Genomic DNA, 15,169 nt, shown 5'->3' with positions numbered 1-15,169 from the left:
AGAATAATTGTGTTTGAAGAGCATTAAGCATACTGCTTGGTTTCTGATAGGACATCATCCATAAAAGTGTTTTTAGAGCAATGATCTTTCCTTAATGCTTTCAGTGTTGTCACTCCTGCACTAAAAGGGTTAAACTGGAAAGTTGACCCAGATATATCACGAGCACAGTTTAGTTTAAGTTTTATCAAAATCATGCTTACGAAAATGGGTCTCTATTAAGTTAATAAAGGAAAGATTTTATTGCAGTTTGTGTTTATGACATTAAAAGGAAACTATGAGATGGAAGTAACATCCATTACAAAATCAAGGGAAAAAATTAAAAATGTGAACGCATCCCAGAGCAGGAAAGAGCCCACCAATCAGATACCTCTCATTATGGACTTATTGTCTGATGGGATTGCTCATACCCATGTCCTATAGGGGCCTAGTACAACCTCTTTCAAGCAGTTCCTTTCATCAGACATATTGAGTGAAACTGCTGAATAAGTTAAAAGCATCCATAACCCTACTACTGTCAGTATACAATTTTGTGAATAAGGCTGTGCACAGCATTTGTACAAGTGGCCAATTCTGCACGCATTCAGTCATGGCTTGCATTCCTGTGCCGAGCATACTGTCATAGATTAGATTATATATAATGCCACTATTAATTCAGCTCAGGGAATAATTGCACAGATTACGTCATTTAAGTCATCATACATCACGATCCAAAGTGTTTATCCTTACAGTTTGATAGTTAAATAGAAATTGGAACTTTGCAATTTGATTTTACTCAGTTGCTTGTCATATTACAGAATTGTTTGGTGACTCACATAAAAGCATTGAGCCACCTACTTCAAAACTTTCTGTCCAATATGGTTAATTAATTTATATTTTTAATATTGCAGACAATGTGCATTTTCAGCAATCAGCACAGATTTCTAAGGCGTTGGTCGATGCCCAAGTGGATTTTCAATCAATGGTAGGGTATCTTTGCATTTTTGCATAAGTGATCACTGATGCTTCCTGCTTTTTCCTTATTATATATATATATATTATTATTATTATTATTTTTTTTTATTAAGAACTTCTTTTGCCTCAAAGACTCTCCATAGTGTTCATTTTTTGCATGTGTCTATCTTTCCCCAGTCTTGAGAAAAAGTTTGCCAAAACGTTTGCAGTTTTGGTGTTAAGTTTCCATGTTATTTGACAACTCAATTTAAGACACATGTAGATTGTTGAAACATCCCAACATTCACTGGTGCTAAAAGAGTTAAACTGTATATATACTAAGCAGCACTGTGGAATGTATTAATCTAAGTAAAACCTGATAATGTGTTAAAAGATAAGCTATGTGATTTTTTTTTTTTGCTAGGAAAACAAGCTTAGTGGTATTGAGTGGCTTGATTTTAAGGCATTCTTTACAGAGGGATATATTACAATGCAAGCTTTGTAAATCTTTGCTTAAAATCCCTTAAATCAGATATACAATATTCTTCTAAATTCTTACCATATGCAAAACATAAGATGATTTTATCTAAATCACTGTTCTATTTCCTGTTCTGGATTAAATTAACCTTTGAGTTTGTATTTCTAATATTTAGTACTGTGTGCTTTAAAGGTTTTTGAGAGTAGTTGAAAATGAAAATACATATTTTTTTTTCTTTATGTTCTGCACCTCTCTGTGATTGAGAATGTAAGGGAAAAAAATCTCTCTTACTTAGTATATATCTTAATGTAACACTTACTTCAATGCGTCATTTAGGAAACATTTCATAATATTTAAAATATATTTAAAAAAAAAAAAAGAAAAAATATATTAACATTGTATATAACCCCGTTAACAGAGAGCTGCCAACATGAAAAAAAATGTAGAGTGGATAATGAAAAACCAAATGAAAAATATAAAATTTCCTGCCTTACACAAGTTATAAAATATGTGATCATTTATTTTATGGTGAGCGCCTTCAAATATATCTGTGTAACCCTAATCCATACCTAACTAATACAACCCAAACACTCTGTATAACCGAATTTACATTGCCTCGTTTGATAATCCCACAACCACTTGTGATGTCAACTTTGTGGTGAAATAAGAGGTACGTCCCAAGCCATATCATTTACCAGATTTAATTGAACTCTGAATACATTCATTTCTCATGAGGGGTGACATATATCTCTAACAGTATATTTGTTGTAAAGTGGGAATTACCCAGTCGACTGAGCAAACATCTACCCAGACCACCTATATTAAAAAGATCAATGTGTTTCACCAAAGAAGGCACAGTAACATGGAGTGAGTTCCATAGGCTCTCTCCAGCATTTACTGTGAGGCAGTTCTACAAGTTCTAAAGCCGAGCACAGAAGATCCCGTATTATTTACGTCATTTATATGGCACCGCTAGATTCTGCAACACTTTAAAGTTTCACAATGCAGATTTAAAACAGCACATACATAACAAATAGATTAATGTGAACAGACGGAAGTGAAGAAAATAGCCCCAATAAAACGACCTTAGAATATAAATCTAAGCTGATTTGTTAAACTCGGAAACCTGTTTAAGTTGACTTATTATGATATATAATGTATTGTATTCCAGTTCCCAGATGATATTTTTTTTTAATGTATTTCTGTTTTATTTGCAGTGGTATACGGATAAGGATCATTCAATTTCAGGTTTTGGAAGAAAGCATCTGTATACACACATGACTCACTTTCTTAAGCAGTGCTTTCTTATTTAACAAAAAATAAAATTGATACTTTTTACAATTTTTTTTATTTCTTCTTTATTTGTGTCAGGTTCAAGTGCGGTACCTAAATCATAAACACTATAAGATAACGTGAAGATAATTCACCAGTTTAAATATAACTTAAATAAAAGTGCAAATGACCACAATATATACTAAAAATCTATGGTTGCATTATCATATAGATGTAATTTTGGGAAACCAGGGGGCTGGCTGCACTCACCTGAACATGCATAAATAGGGTGCTGCTGGGAGCCAATTTATACAATACCGAAAGAAGATCCAGCGCAACACAATCACTTACCTATAAACAAACAATTCGGGAATATAAGTCTTTTTGTGTACATTCAACAACAAAGTATCAATCATAAAATAATCCTGTGAATAAGATAAAAACAAATATACATAAATCATATAAATAAAAAAAAATAAAGAAAGATAATAAAGAATATATTTTAAAAAATATAGCTCCTGCTAGGAGGTCAGCACACCCTCAGTGGTAGTATGTCTTAGGTTTTAATGATTTTACCTTCAATTTACTTCCCTTTTTAAATTGGTTTTAAAAATGAAATAGATCAAGAACTGATCCGACACTAATTCTGGAATAATTCTTGAGCTATTTCCTTAAATTAGTAAATGTCTAACTGTAACAGAGTTTTAGAAGAGGAGTGTTGGTCAACCAGTATGAACTGTGCAATCCATTCAAAAGTGTGCAGTTACTGCAGCTCCACCTACTGTCGGGGTTTGTCAAATGGAATCTTTATAAACAATGAATGATGTTGAGAGTACTACATTGGGGTGTGCTAGGGTACCTCTAACACTATAAATAATTTAACTGTTTCTGTGAAGCTGACCTCAGTACAGATTTGGTTGAGTTGTAACGTAGACCATTCATTCTTATTCTTTAGTGTGTAGATTCACAAAATTATTTAAAGGGTTACTCCAAGCACCAAGTGGATATGCTTCCTGGATGTGCAGTGTTTTAAAATAAAATACTGCGCATTCAGAGTTTTAACCCATCTGCTGCAAGAGGTGTGACTACACCTCCGGCAATGTCGTTGGAGCATCATTAGCCAGCCAGGAACAAGAGTTGCCTAATGTCAGTTTTGTGCATATTGTACGTCTGATGTCAGTGTGCTCAGCACCACCTCCATGCCACCCAAAGCCTTCTCTCAACCTATGCTCCTTGATATCCCTCCCCTGCAGCAAGAGGGAGTGATGTCAGCAAAGGAGGATTGGGCTGCAGCGAGAACTTTGCCTTTTTTTGTTTCTGTTTCTTTGGTTGGTTGTTTTTATTTTTTTTTGCTAACATCTCTACTTTGAGATTTTAGATGGAATGTCTAAATTATTTACATAGTAACAATGTGAATCTATGCAACCACGTGCCCAGTAAATGATAGAAACATAGAAACATAGAATGTGACGGCAGATAAGAACCATTCGGCCCATCTAGTCTGCCCAGTTTTCTAAATACTTTCATTAGTCCCTGGCCTTATCTTATAGTTAGGATAGCCTTATGCCTATCCCACGCATGCTTAAACTCCTTTACTGTGTTAACCTCTACCACTTCAGCTGGAAGGCTATTCCATGCATCCACTACCCTCTCAGTAAAGTAATACTTCCTGGTATTATTTTTAAACCTTTGTCCCTCTAATTTAAGACTATGTCCTCTTGTTGTGGTAGTTTTTCTTCTTTTAAATATAGTCTCCTCCTTTACTGTGTTGATTCCCTTTATGTATTTAAATGTTTCTATCATATCCCCCCTGTCTCGTCTTTCCTCCAAGCTATACATGTTAAGATCCTTCAACCTTTCCTGGTAAGTTTTATCCTGCAATCCATGAACCAGTTTAGTAGCCCTTCTTTGAACTCTCTCTAAGGTATCAATATCCTTCTGAAGATATGGTCTCCAGTACTGTGTACAGTACTCCAAGTGAGGTCTCACCAGTGTTCTGTACAATGGCATGAGCACTTCCCTCTTTCTACTGCTAATACCTCTCCCTATACAACCAAGCATTCTGCTAGCATTTCCTGCTGCTCTATTACATTGTCTGCCTACCTTTAAGTCATCAGAAATAATCACCCCTAAATCCCTTTCCTCAGATGTTGAGGTTAGGACTCTATCAAATATTTTGTACTCTACCCTTCGGTTTTTACGTCCAAGATGCATTATCTTGCACTTATCCACATTAAATGTCAGTTGCCACAACTCTGACCATTTTTCTAGTTTACCTAAATCATTTTCCATTTGGCTTATCCCTCCTGGAACATCAACCCTGTTACATATCTTAGTATCATCCGCAAAAAGACACACCTTACCATCAAGACCTTCTGCAATATCACTAATAAAAATATTAAAGAGAATGGGTCCAAGTACAGATCCCTGAGGTACCCCACTGGTGACAAGCCCAAGCTTCGAATATACTCCATTGACTACAACCCTCTGTTGCCTGTCACTCAGCCACTGCCTTACCCATTCAACAATATTCGAATCCAAACTCAAAGATTGTAGTTTATTGATAAGCCTTCTATGTGCAACAGTGTCAAAAGCCTTACTGAAATCTAAGTAAGCAATGTCTACTGCACCACCCTGATCTATAATTTTAGTTACCCAATCAAAAAAATCAATAAGATTAGTTTGGCATGATCTCCCTGAAGTAAACCCATGTTGTCTCTGGTCTTGAAATCCATGTGTTTTTAGATGTTCAACAATCCTATCCTTTAACATGGTTTCCATCACTTTTCCCACTACTGAAGTAAGGCTTACTGGCCTATAGTTGCCCGACTCCTCCCTATTACCTTTCTTGTGAATGGGCACAACATTCGCTAACTTCCAATCTTCTGGGACTACTCCTGTTTTCAATGATTGGTTAAATAAATCTGTTAATGGTTTTGCTAGTACACCACTAAGCTCTTTTAATAGCTTTGGGTGTATTCCATCAGGTCCCATTGACTTATTTGTCTTTACTTTTGACAGTTGAAATAGAACCTCTTCCTCTGTAAACTCACGTGTAATAAATGACTCATTTATCCTTTTTGTTAACAGAGGTCCCTTTCCTTCATTTTCATCTGTAAATACCGAACAAAAATATTCATTGAGGCAGTCAGCTAGACCTTTATCCTCATCTACATACCTTCCTTCTTTTGTTTTTAATCTAACTAATCCTTGTTTTACTTTTCTTTTCTCATTTATGTATCTAAAAAAGTTTTGTCCCCCTTTTTTACTGACTGTGCTATTTTCTCTTCTGTGTGGGATTTGGAAGCTCTTATAACTTGCTTAGCCTCTTTCTGCCTAATCTTATAGGTCATTCTGTCTTCCTCACTCTGGTTTTTTTTATAATTACTAAATGCTAACTTTTTGTTTTTTACTATTTTGGCCACATCTGCGGAGTACCACAGTGGTTTCTTGAATTTTTTGCTTTTACTGACAAGCCTAATGCAATTTTCTGTTGCCTTCAGTAGTGCAACTTTTAAATAATCCCATTTATTTTGGACTCCATATAAATTGCTCCAGTCTGATAATGACTCCTTTACACATATTCTAATTTTAGAAAAGTCTGTTTTTCTAAAGTCTAAAACTTTTGTTTTTGTGTGGTGTGACTCAGTCACTGTTCTTATATTAAACCACACTGACTGATGATCACTGGATCCTAAACTTTCACCTACAGTAATATCTGATACCAAATCTCCATTTGTTAACACTAAATCTAGTATGGCCTCTTTACGAGTTGGCTCCTCAACGACTTGTTTTAGAGACAATCCCAGTAGGGAGTTTAGAATATGTGTGCTCCTGGCACAAGTAGCTATTTTTGTTTTCCAATTCACATCAGGAAGATTAAAGTCACCCATGATGATAACTTCCCCCTTCATTGTCATTTTAGCTATTTCTTCAACTAGTAGATTATCTAACTCTTCAATTTGTCCTGGGGGCCTATAAATCACACCTACACGAGTTACTGTGTGATTACCAAATTCTAACGTAACCCAAACGGACTCTATGTTCGCCTCACTAACCTTTATTAGGCTAGATTTTATGCTATCCTTTACATACAGGGCCACCCCTCCCCCTTTCTTGCCTTCCCTGTCTTTTCTATATAAAGAGTACCCTGGTATTGCTATGTCCCAGTCATTTTTCTCATTATACCATGTCTCGGTAACAGCGACTAAATCTACACTATCAGTTGCCATTATTGCCACAAGTTCATGTATCTTATTCCCTAAACTGCGAGCATTTGTAGACATGATGCAGCAAGGAATGATAAATACAGCTCTGCACCCACTAGAGGTGCAGGCTAGATGAGCTGAAGAGTGGACCACACATTTTTAAAATAATAATAATAATACTAGAATAATGTTAAATTACTGCTTGTTCTCTGACTTACACACATTCCTTAACCCCTTAAGGACACGTGACATGTGTGACATGTCATGATTCCATTTTATTCCAGAAGTATGGTCCTTAAGGGGTTAAACACATACACAGTATCCCCTAAACACACACACTACATACTGTAGACCAGCGTTTCCCAATTGGGGTTCCGCAGAACACAAATTAGGGTTTCGCCAAAAAATGTAAAAACAAAAAGGCTGCGGGCGACGAGGGAACAGGGAGCTCTGATCTCCTTGCTCAGCTCCCTTACGCGCACAGCAGTGATGCCGAAATATGACATCACTCCGGCTCCGGCATCACTAAGAGGCGCGCAAGGGAGCTGAGCAGGGAGATTAGAGCTCCCTCGCTGCCCGCCTCCACCGCTCACCTACCTGCCAGACCTCCCGACTGCCAAGCTGCAGCAAGCCCCACTGGACCACAGGGACTTCATGCCAGCAGCCCCACTGGACCCCAGGGACTCCATGCCAGCACTCCTAAAGGTAGGGGGGCTGGGTGGAGTAAAATGTAAAACAAAAAAATTGTATGTGTGTCTGTTAGGGAGTTTGTATGTGTTTGTGAGTGAGAGTGAATGTGTGCTTGTCAGTGAGTGTTTGAGTGTATGTGTTTGTCAGTGAGAATGTATCTGTTCTTGTCAATGAGAGTGCATTGTGTTTGTATGTGTGTCTGTCAAAGAGTGTGTGTTAATGCTGCAACACAGATATGTTTTAACTTTATTTATTAATTTATTGTACATTTGGAGGGCATACCAGCACAGCAAGGGTTACTCTAACCAAAAACAGTGTTTTATGGAAACACTGTTTTTTGTTGTTGTTGTGGTAACCCTTTAAGAAAACTTATACACTAACAGGTTTTATCATGCAAACAAGAGACAGCTCATGGTGTTTGTCACTATAAGTGAGAAGGCGATAAAATACTATTTAGACTGGGGCATTGTAGCAAGCAAGTTCAATACATGTATGGGTCACGGCATTTATTTGTATTCTGATCTCTCACAATGTCACTGGTGTGAATAACTGAATATAAGACGCCCTCGTTGTTTAGAGGCACTGTTTGCATGTGCGTCACTAGAAACATTTTACTTCACTTCATTTCCAAGATGCTCTCTGTCTACATTTCTGCTTCAGTCACTGCTTACATTAAGCACGCCATAAATTCCTTAGATCATTTGCTGAAGATATTAGACATGCATGTGTGTGTGTGTGTGTGTGCGTGTGTTTCTGCTAGAAACTGAAACGTTGATCAAAAAACACTTAAGAGTATGGAAAATATTTGTTTCTTGCAGTAATGTAACGCCATTTTTATTGGACTATTGAAATTTTGTAACATTTTTTTTAGGCTTCTCCCTTACCAAGTCAAAAGCAATTTTATATGAAAGTCACAGTACATGCATACATTTGTATATATACATAGGTGTATACTACATGCATACGTACACATGTTTGTAAATAGCATAAATTATCATACATTGTCAAAACTATGGGTTTGTTATAGGAGACTTGACTTTAGGTTACCTTAGCTGTAATTATTCGCTCATTGTATTTTTGTTGTGTCCATACTTTTTTGATCGTTCTATGCAATTTGCACAATTTCTTGAGGTGTTTTTTTTTTTTTTGTAAACTATAACCTATTCTATAATTTTTCTTTATAATTTTACAGTAAGTTGTGCGTCTTGTTTTGTTTTTCTTAACGTAACAAACACATTATTGACAGAAGTAAGTTTTATAGGGAACCTTTAGTCTCGAATATAAAAACAAGTATTGACACACAAAGTGTAACAAATTCATCCTCACCTTGCGGTCAGCGGCCGTGCATCTGCATGAATGACACTTGCGGCATGTTAATGCCCCCCAGCCGCTGCGGATCCAAGGCTAATTATACCCCCATGCTCGCTCATGTAACTGACGACGTCGGTGTGCACGTGATGTCACACACGTGACATCGCGCACCCACTGCGCGCGCACGTTTTGGGGTCAAAGAGTGATCACGGCCAATCAGAAAGGTAAAGCAGGTATAAAAGCCTAGAGTTACCTTTCCTCATTTCCCTGTCGTGGTTTCCCTTGTGGTTGTCCGAGAGCGCGTTCCTTATTCTGGTTATTCTGGTTATTTGACTTTGGCATTGATTTTGACTTCCCTGACCTCGGCTATTTCTCTGGCTATTCTTTGGTATGTTAGTCCGGCCATTCTAAGGCCCGGTAATGCGTTACCCAATAGTCTCCTGTGTTACATAATTCTACGTGCTGGATCATACTGTAATCCTGACACAAAGTAACGAGAGGTCCATGCTCAAAGAGCTTACAGTATATATACAATTGTTTTAACGCAGTTATATTAACAAATGAGTCCAACACAGAATGATCATTTCTTTTAATTTTCCATTGTTAATTTACATAGTAAAATGATAAAGAGAGAAAATGAAAATATATGACTCTGTACAGTTGAGATTAGCAACACACTTGAGAAAATATGAGACATTAACGCTGAAGTGATAAACATGATGATTTTATCCATGGATATGAAATTACACAGAGTGATATGAATAGTGAAATAAGGAAACTAAATATTTAAAGATTTAATAATGTAACTGCATTCTAATGCATATTCATGAATTATATAGAATCTATAAATATCAATGTTAATTGCAAAATGTCAAATAAAATGTTAATTGCAAAAATGCTGATAGCTACTTCATTTTTGCAAATGGTGAAAAATAACTCTCTAAATACTTGTTTTGCGATTATATAAGGTTAGTCTTTACTACCTGTTGCTGTGTATGTAACAATTAACACTAGCCCTAATGTAATATTTTTTTAAATTAATTTAATATTGTTGGATATACTTCAACAATTTTTTTGTCAAAATATTAAAATAGCAACAAAAAAAAAATATATTAAAATATATCATATATAAAAATATAAATATATGTACAAATATAAATCAAGATTTGTAACTATTATCAAAATATTAACGTATTAAAATATGTATACTAATTATCTTGCCACTGCTGTTGGGGCAGCGCAAGTTTGTTTGTTCTTCTGATGCACAACAAAAATAAAAAAATATAAAAAAATATATATATATATTTGACCTAAGATCATTTTAAAGTGTTACATAGAAACATAGAATGTGACGGCAGATAAGAACCATTCGGCCCATCTGGTCTGCCCAGTTTTCTAAATACTTTCATTAGTCCCTGGCATTATCTTATAGTTAGGATAGCCTTATGCCTATCCCACGCATGCTTAAACTCCTTTACTGTGTTAACCTCTACCACTTCAGCTGGAAGGCTATTCCATGCATCCACTACCCTCTCAGTAAAGTAATACTTCCTGATATTATTTTTAAACCTTTGTCCTTCTAATTTTAGACTATGTCCTCTGGTTGTGGTAGTTTTTCTTCTTTTAAATATAGTCTCCTCTTTTACTGTGTTGATTCCCTTTATGTATTTAAATGTTTCTATCATATCCCCCCTGTCTCGTCTTTCCACCAAGCTATACATGTTAAGATCCTTTAACCTTTCCTGGTAAGTTTTATCCTGCAATCCATGAACCAGTTTAGTAGCCCTTCTTTGAACTCTCTCTAAGGTATCAATATCCTTCTGAAGATATGGTCTCCAGTACTGTGTACAGTACTCCAAGTGAGGTCTCACCAGTGTTCTGTACAATGGCATGAGCACTTCCCTCTTTCTACTGCTAATACCTCTCCCTATACAACCAAGCATTCTGCTAGCATTTCCTGCTGCTCTATAACATTGTCTGTCTACCTTTAAGTCCTCAGAAATAATCACCCCTAAATCCCTTTCCTCAGATGTTGAGGTTAGGACTCTATCAAATATTCTGTACTCTGCCCTTGGGTTTTTACGTCCAAGATGCATTATCTTGCACTTATCCACATTAAATGTCAGTTGCCACAACTCTGACCATTTTTCTAGTTTACCTAAATCATTTGCCATTTGGCTTATCCCTCCTGGAACATCAACCCTGTTACATATCTTAGTATCATCCGCAAAAAGACACACCTTACCATCAAGACCTTCTGCAATATCACTAACAAAAATATTAAAGAGAATGGGTCCAAGTACAGATCCCTGAGGTACCCCACTGGTGACAAGCCCAACCTTCGAATATACTCTATTGACTACAACCCTCTGTTGCCTGTCACTCAGCCACTGCCTTACCCATTCAACAATATTGGAATCCAAACTCAAAGATTGCAGTTTATTGATAAGCCTTCTATGCGCAACAGTGTCAAAAACCTTACTGAAATCTAGGTAAGCAATGTCTACTGCACCATCCTGATCTATAATTTTAATTACCCAATCAAAAAAATCAATAAGATTAGTTTGGCATGATCTCCCTGAAGTAAACCCATGTTGTCTCTGATCTTGAAATCCATGTGTTTTTAGATGTTCAACAATCCTATCCTTTAACATGGTTTCCATCACTTTCCCTACTACTGAAGTAAGGCTTACTGGCCTATAGTTGCCCGACTCCTCCCTATTACCTTTCTTGTGAATGGGCACAACATTCGCTAACTTCCAATCTTCTGGGACTACTCCTGTTAACAATGATTGGTTAAATAAATCTGTTAATGGTTTTGCTAGTACACCACTAAGCTCTTTTAATAGCTTTGGGTGTATTCCATCAGGTCCCATTGACTTATTTGTCTTTACTTTTGACAGTTGAAATAGAACCTCTTCCTCTGTAAACTCACGTGTAATAAATGACTAATTTATCCTTTTTTTTAACAGAGGTCCCTTTCCTTCATTTTCAGCTGTAAATACCGAACAAAAATATTCATTGAGGCAGTCAGCTAGACCTTTATCCTCATCTACATACCTTCCTTCTTTTGTTTTTAATCTAACTAATCCTTGTTTTACTTTTCTTTTCTCATTTATGTATCTAAAAAAAGTTTTGTCCCCCTTTTTTACTGACTGTGCTATTTTCTCTTCTGTGTGTGATTTGGAAGCTCTTATAACTTGCTTAGCCTCTTTCTGCCTAATCTTATAGGTCATTCTGTCTTCCTCACTCTGGTTTTTTTTATAATTACTAAATGCTAACTTTTTGTTTTTTACTATTTTGCCCACATCTGCGGAGTACCACAGTGGTTTCTTGAATTTTTTGCTTTTACTGACAAGCCTAATGCAATTTTCTGTTGCCTTCAGTAGTGCAGCTTTTAAATAATCCCATTTATTTGGGACTCCATTTAAGTTGCTCCAGTCTGATAATGACTCCTTTACACATATTCTAATTTTAGAAAAGTCTGTTTTTCTAAAGTCTAAAACTTTTGTTTTTGTGTGGTGTGACTCAGTCACTGTTCTTATATTAAACCACACTGACTGATGATCACTGGATCCTAAACTTTCACCTACAGTAATATCTGATACCAAATCTCCATTTGTTAACACTAAATCTAGTATGGCCTCTTTACGAGTTGGCTCCTCAACGACTTGTTTTAGAGACAATCCCAGTAGGGAGTTTAGAATTTGTGTGCTTCTGGCACAAGTAGCTATTTTTGTTTTCCAATTCACATCAGGAAGATTAAAGTCACCCATGGTGATAACTTCCCCCTTCATTGTCATTTTAGCTATTTCTTCAACTAGTAGATTATCTAACTCTTCAATTTGTCCTGGGGGGCTATAAATCACACCTACACGAACTACTGTGTGATTACCAAATTCTAACGTAACCCAAATGGACTCTATGTTCGTCTCACTAACCTTTATTAGGCTAGATTTTATGCTATCCTTCACATACAGGGCCACCCTCCCCCTTTCTTGCCTTCCCTGTCTTTTCTATATAAAGAGTACCCTGGTATTGCTATGTCCCAGTCATTTTTTTCATTATACCATGTCTCAGTAACAGCGACTAAATCTACACTATCAGTTGCCATTATTGCCACAAGTTCATGGATCTTATTCCCTAAACTGCGAGCATTTGTAGACACAAAAATACTAAATAATTGATAATTGATACAAAAATACTAAATAATTTTAAAGCATATACAAATATGTAAAATTGAGTCCAATGTCATATATGTAAGTTGTTAAAGAATTGTGATTTTCACTAAATAGGACTTAAAATGTTACTCAAACCACCATGACCATATCAGTTTTTTTACGTTGTCATGGTGTTTGGAGCCTATGTTTCTGCATGAAACATTGCACATCCAGAGATATTGGCAATTGTGTGCTGGGGGCTAGTTGCACCCCTAACACATGTAACTTAGGTAACCAGAACTCTGTTCTGGGTTGTCTAATGTCAGTTCTGTGCATAAAAAAGTCTGTTGTCGGTGCACATTGCACACTGCCAATACAAATAACATCTCTCGAAGGCAGAGCCTTCAAGTGAAAGCTTGTGTCTGCTCTCCCTCCCACACTGATTGTATCCCTCCCCACCTCCCTATCCCATATGCTATATTTTTTCCACTTCATCCTCTCTCCTATTCTTTTCCTTCCCTTTCCCCTCCCCTTGTGGGCCTATAGGCCAATTAAGCAGCCGTCTAGGGCGCTGCTTAAAGGGGTGCACCGTCAGGAGCTTTACTGCTCTGCTCGTCTGGCTGCCCCTCTAAAATGGAGAAATTATACAAATTGTGCCACCGGCCATGTTACCGGGTGCTAGGGAGCACTTCCATGGCTGCTGACTAGGCCTGGTATAACAGTGGTCTGGCGGCATCCACCTTAGCCTCCTCAGCCAGGCCCCCCACAAAGACTGCCATTAGTGCATCAGCACAAGGGCGCTTCCATGTCTCGCTCTCGCCCCTTGCCCTGTACGTGGGGACAAGTGGGCGGGAGCATAGCAGGGGCGGGGCTAAGAAGGAGTGAGGCAGCCAGGTGCAGTGAAGCTGCCAGTAAGACAAGAAAAGCAAAGTCATACATACAATAAAGGTAAAAGAGTCAATGGGACATCACAACGTGTGTTTCATAGAATTTGTGCTTGTGCATGTCAGTCTGCTTGGGTCAGTGTGTATTTCTGCATGGGTTAGTGTGTGTCTGTATGGGTCAGTGTGTGTGTCTATTTGTGTGTCTGTATGGGTCAGTGTATGTCTGTAAGTGTGTCTTTATGGGTAAGTGTGTGTCTGTATGGGTTAGTGTGTGTCTGTATCTGCATGGGTCAGTGTATGCGTGCGCCAGTCTGCATGGACCAGTGTGTGTGTCAGTCTGATGTGTCAGTACGTGTGCCTCAGTCTGTATGGGTCAGTGCGTGTGTCTCATTCTGCATGGGTCAGTGCGTGTGTGTCAATCTGCATGGGTCAGTATGTGTGTGTCAGTCTGCATGGGTCAGTATGTGTGTGTCAGTCTGCATGGGTCAGTATGTGTGTGTCAGTCTGCATGGGTCAGTGCGTGTGTGTCAATCTGCTTGGGTCAGTGTATGTCAGTCTGCATGAGTGGTTGGAGCAAATGGGACGGTAACTTTTATTTTGGCAGAGGGCGGCAAAAATCCTTGCATCGGCCCTGCCCATATGCTATATTTTTCCCACTCCACCCTCCCTTCTTTCCCCCCTCCCTTTTCCCCTCCCCTTGTGAGCACAGAGCGCACTTGTACTTTGATTGGACCTCGGCGTGACTCTCGTGATGTTAGACGGAGGCACGCTAAGTACTGCCAGGAGCTTCGCTTTAAGGTGAGTAAAACCTCTTTGAGCATTTTCTGGGGGGAACATGTAGTAGAAAAAAATGCCAATAGGGCATTACTTTATTAAAATTGAAAAAGGGTTGGGGAAAAGCCTTCTTAAATCATGGGCTAGCTAAATGGGTAAGGCTATAATCAGTAATAATGCACATAAGGTCTTTCATCAATATTTTAGACTTTTTCAAAAGCCATGAATTTTACCAGGTAGGAGCTGTACCTTTTCACTTGTTTTAATTTTTTTAGGTGTGTTATACTGACAGCCTATTGGGACTGCACTATATTGATCCAAGCGAATATAGAGAGAGAAGTGGAGAAAAATTATTTCATTGAGATAGACACTTCTGTAAGGTTTTAAACTGAATGCAATATGTTCACCTATTTGATTCATATTTCTTTTTATGAGTGTATTAATACTGGACCTACATAAGTA

The 15,169-nt window shown here is 37.5% G+C and overlaps 1 protein-coding gene across 2 annotated transcripts in view; it reads left to right on the top strand.

Moving 5' to 3' along the window:
• Nucleotides 1-2,749, top strand: part of LOC134571431 (prolyl endopeptidase FAP-like) — a 110,714-nt gene extending 107,965 nt beyond the window's left edge. For both annotated transcript variants that reach the window (XM_063429675.1, XM_063429676.1), the window contains 2 exons: nt 888-961; nt 2,626-2,749. In XM_063429675.1, coding sequence (XP_063285745.1) covers nt 888-961; nt 2,626-2,721 — 170 coding nt within the window. In that variant the 3' untranslated portion in view covers nt 2,722-2,749. The remainder of the gene's footprint in view (nt 1-887; nt 962-2,625) is intronic.
• The last annotated feature ends 12,420 nt before the right edge of the window (nt 2,750-15,169 follow it).

This window comes from Pelobates fuscus, chromosome 8 (assembly GCF_036172605.1).
Source record: "Pelobates fuscus isolate aPelFus1 chromosome 8, aPelFus1.pri, whole genome shotgun sequence".
Taxonomy (NCBI): Eukaryota; Metazoa; Chordata; class Amphibia; order Anura; family Pelobatidae; genus Pelobates; species Pelobates fuscus.
Note: the sequence above shows the minus strand (reverse complement) of the source record. Positions and strands in the feature narration are given on the sequence as shown.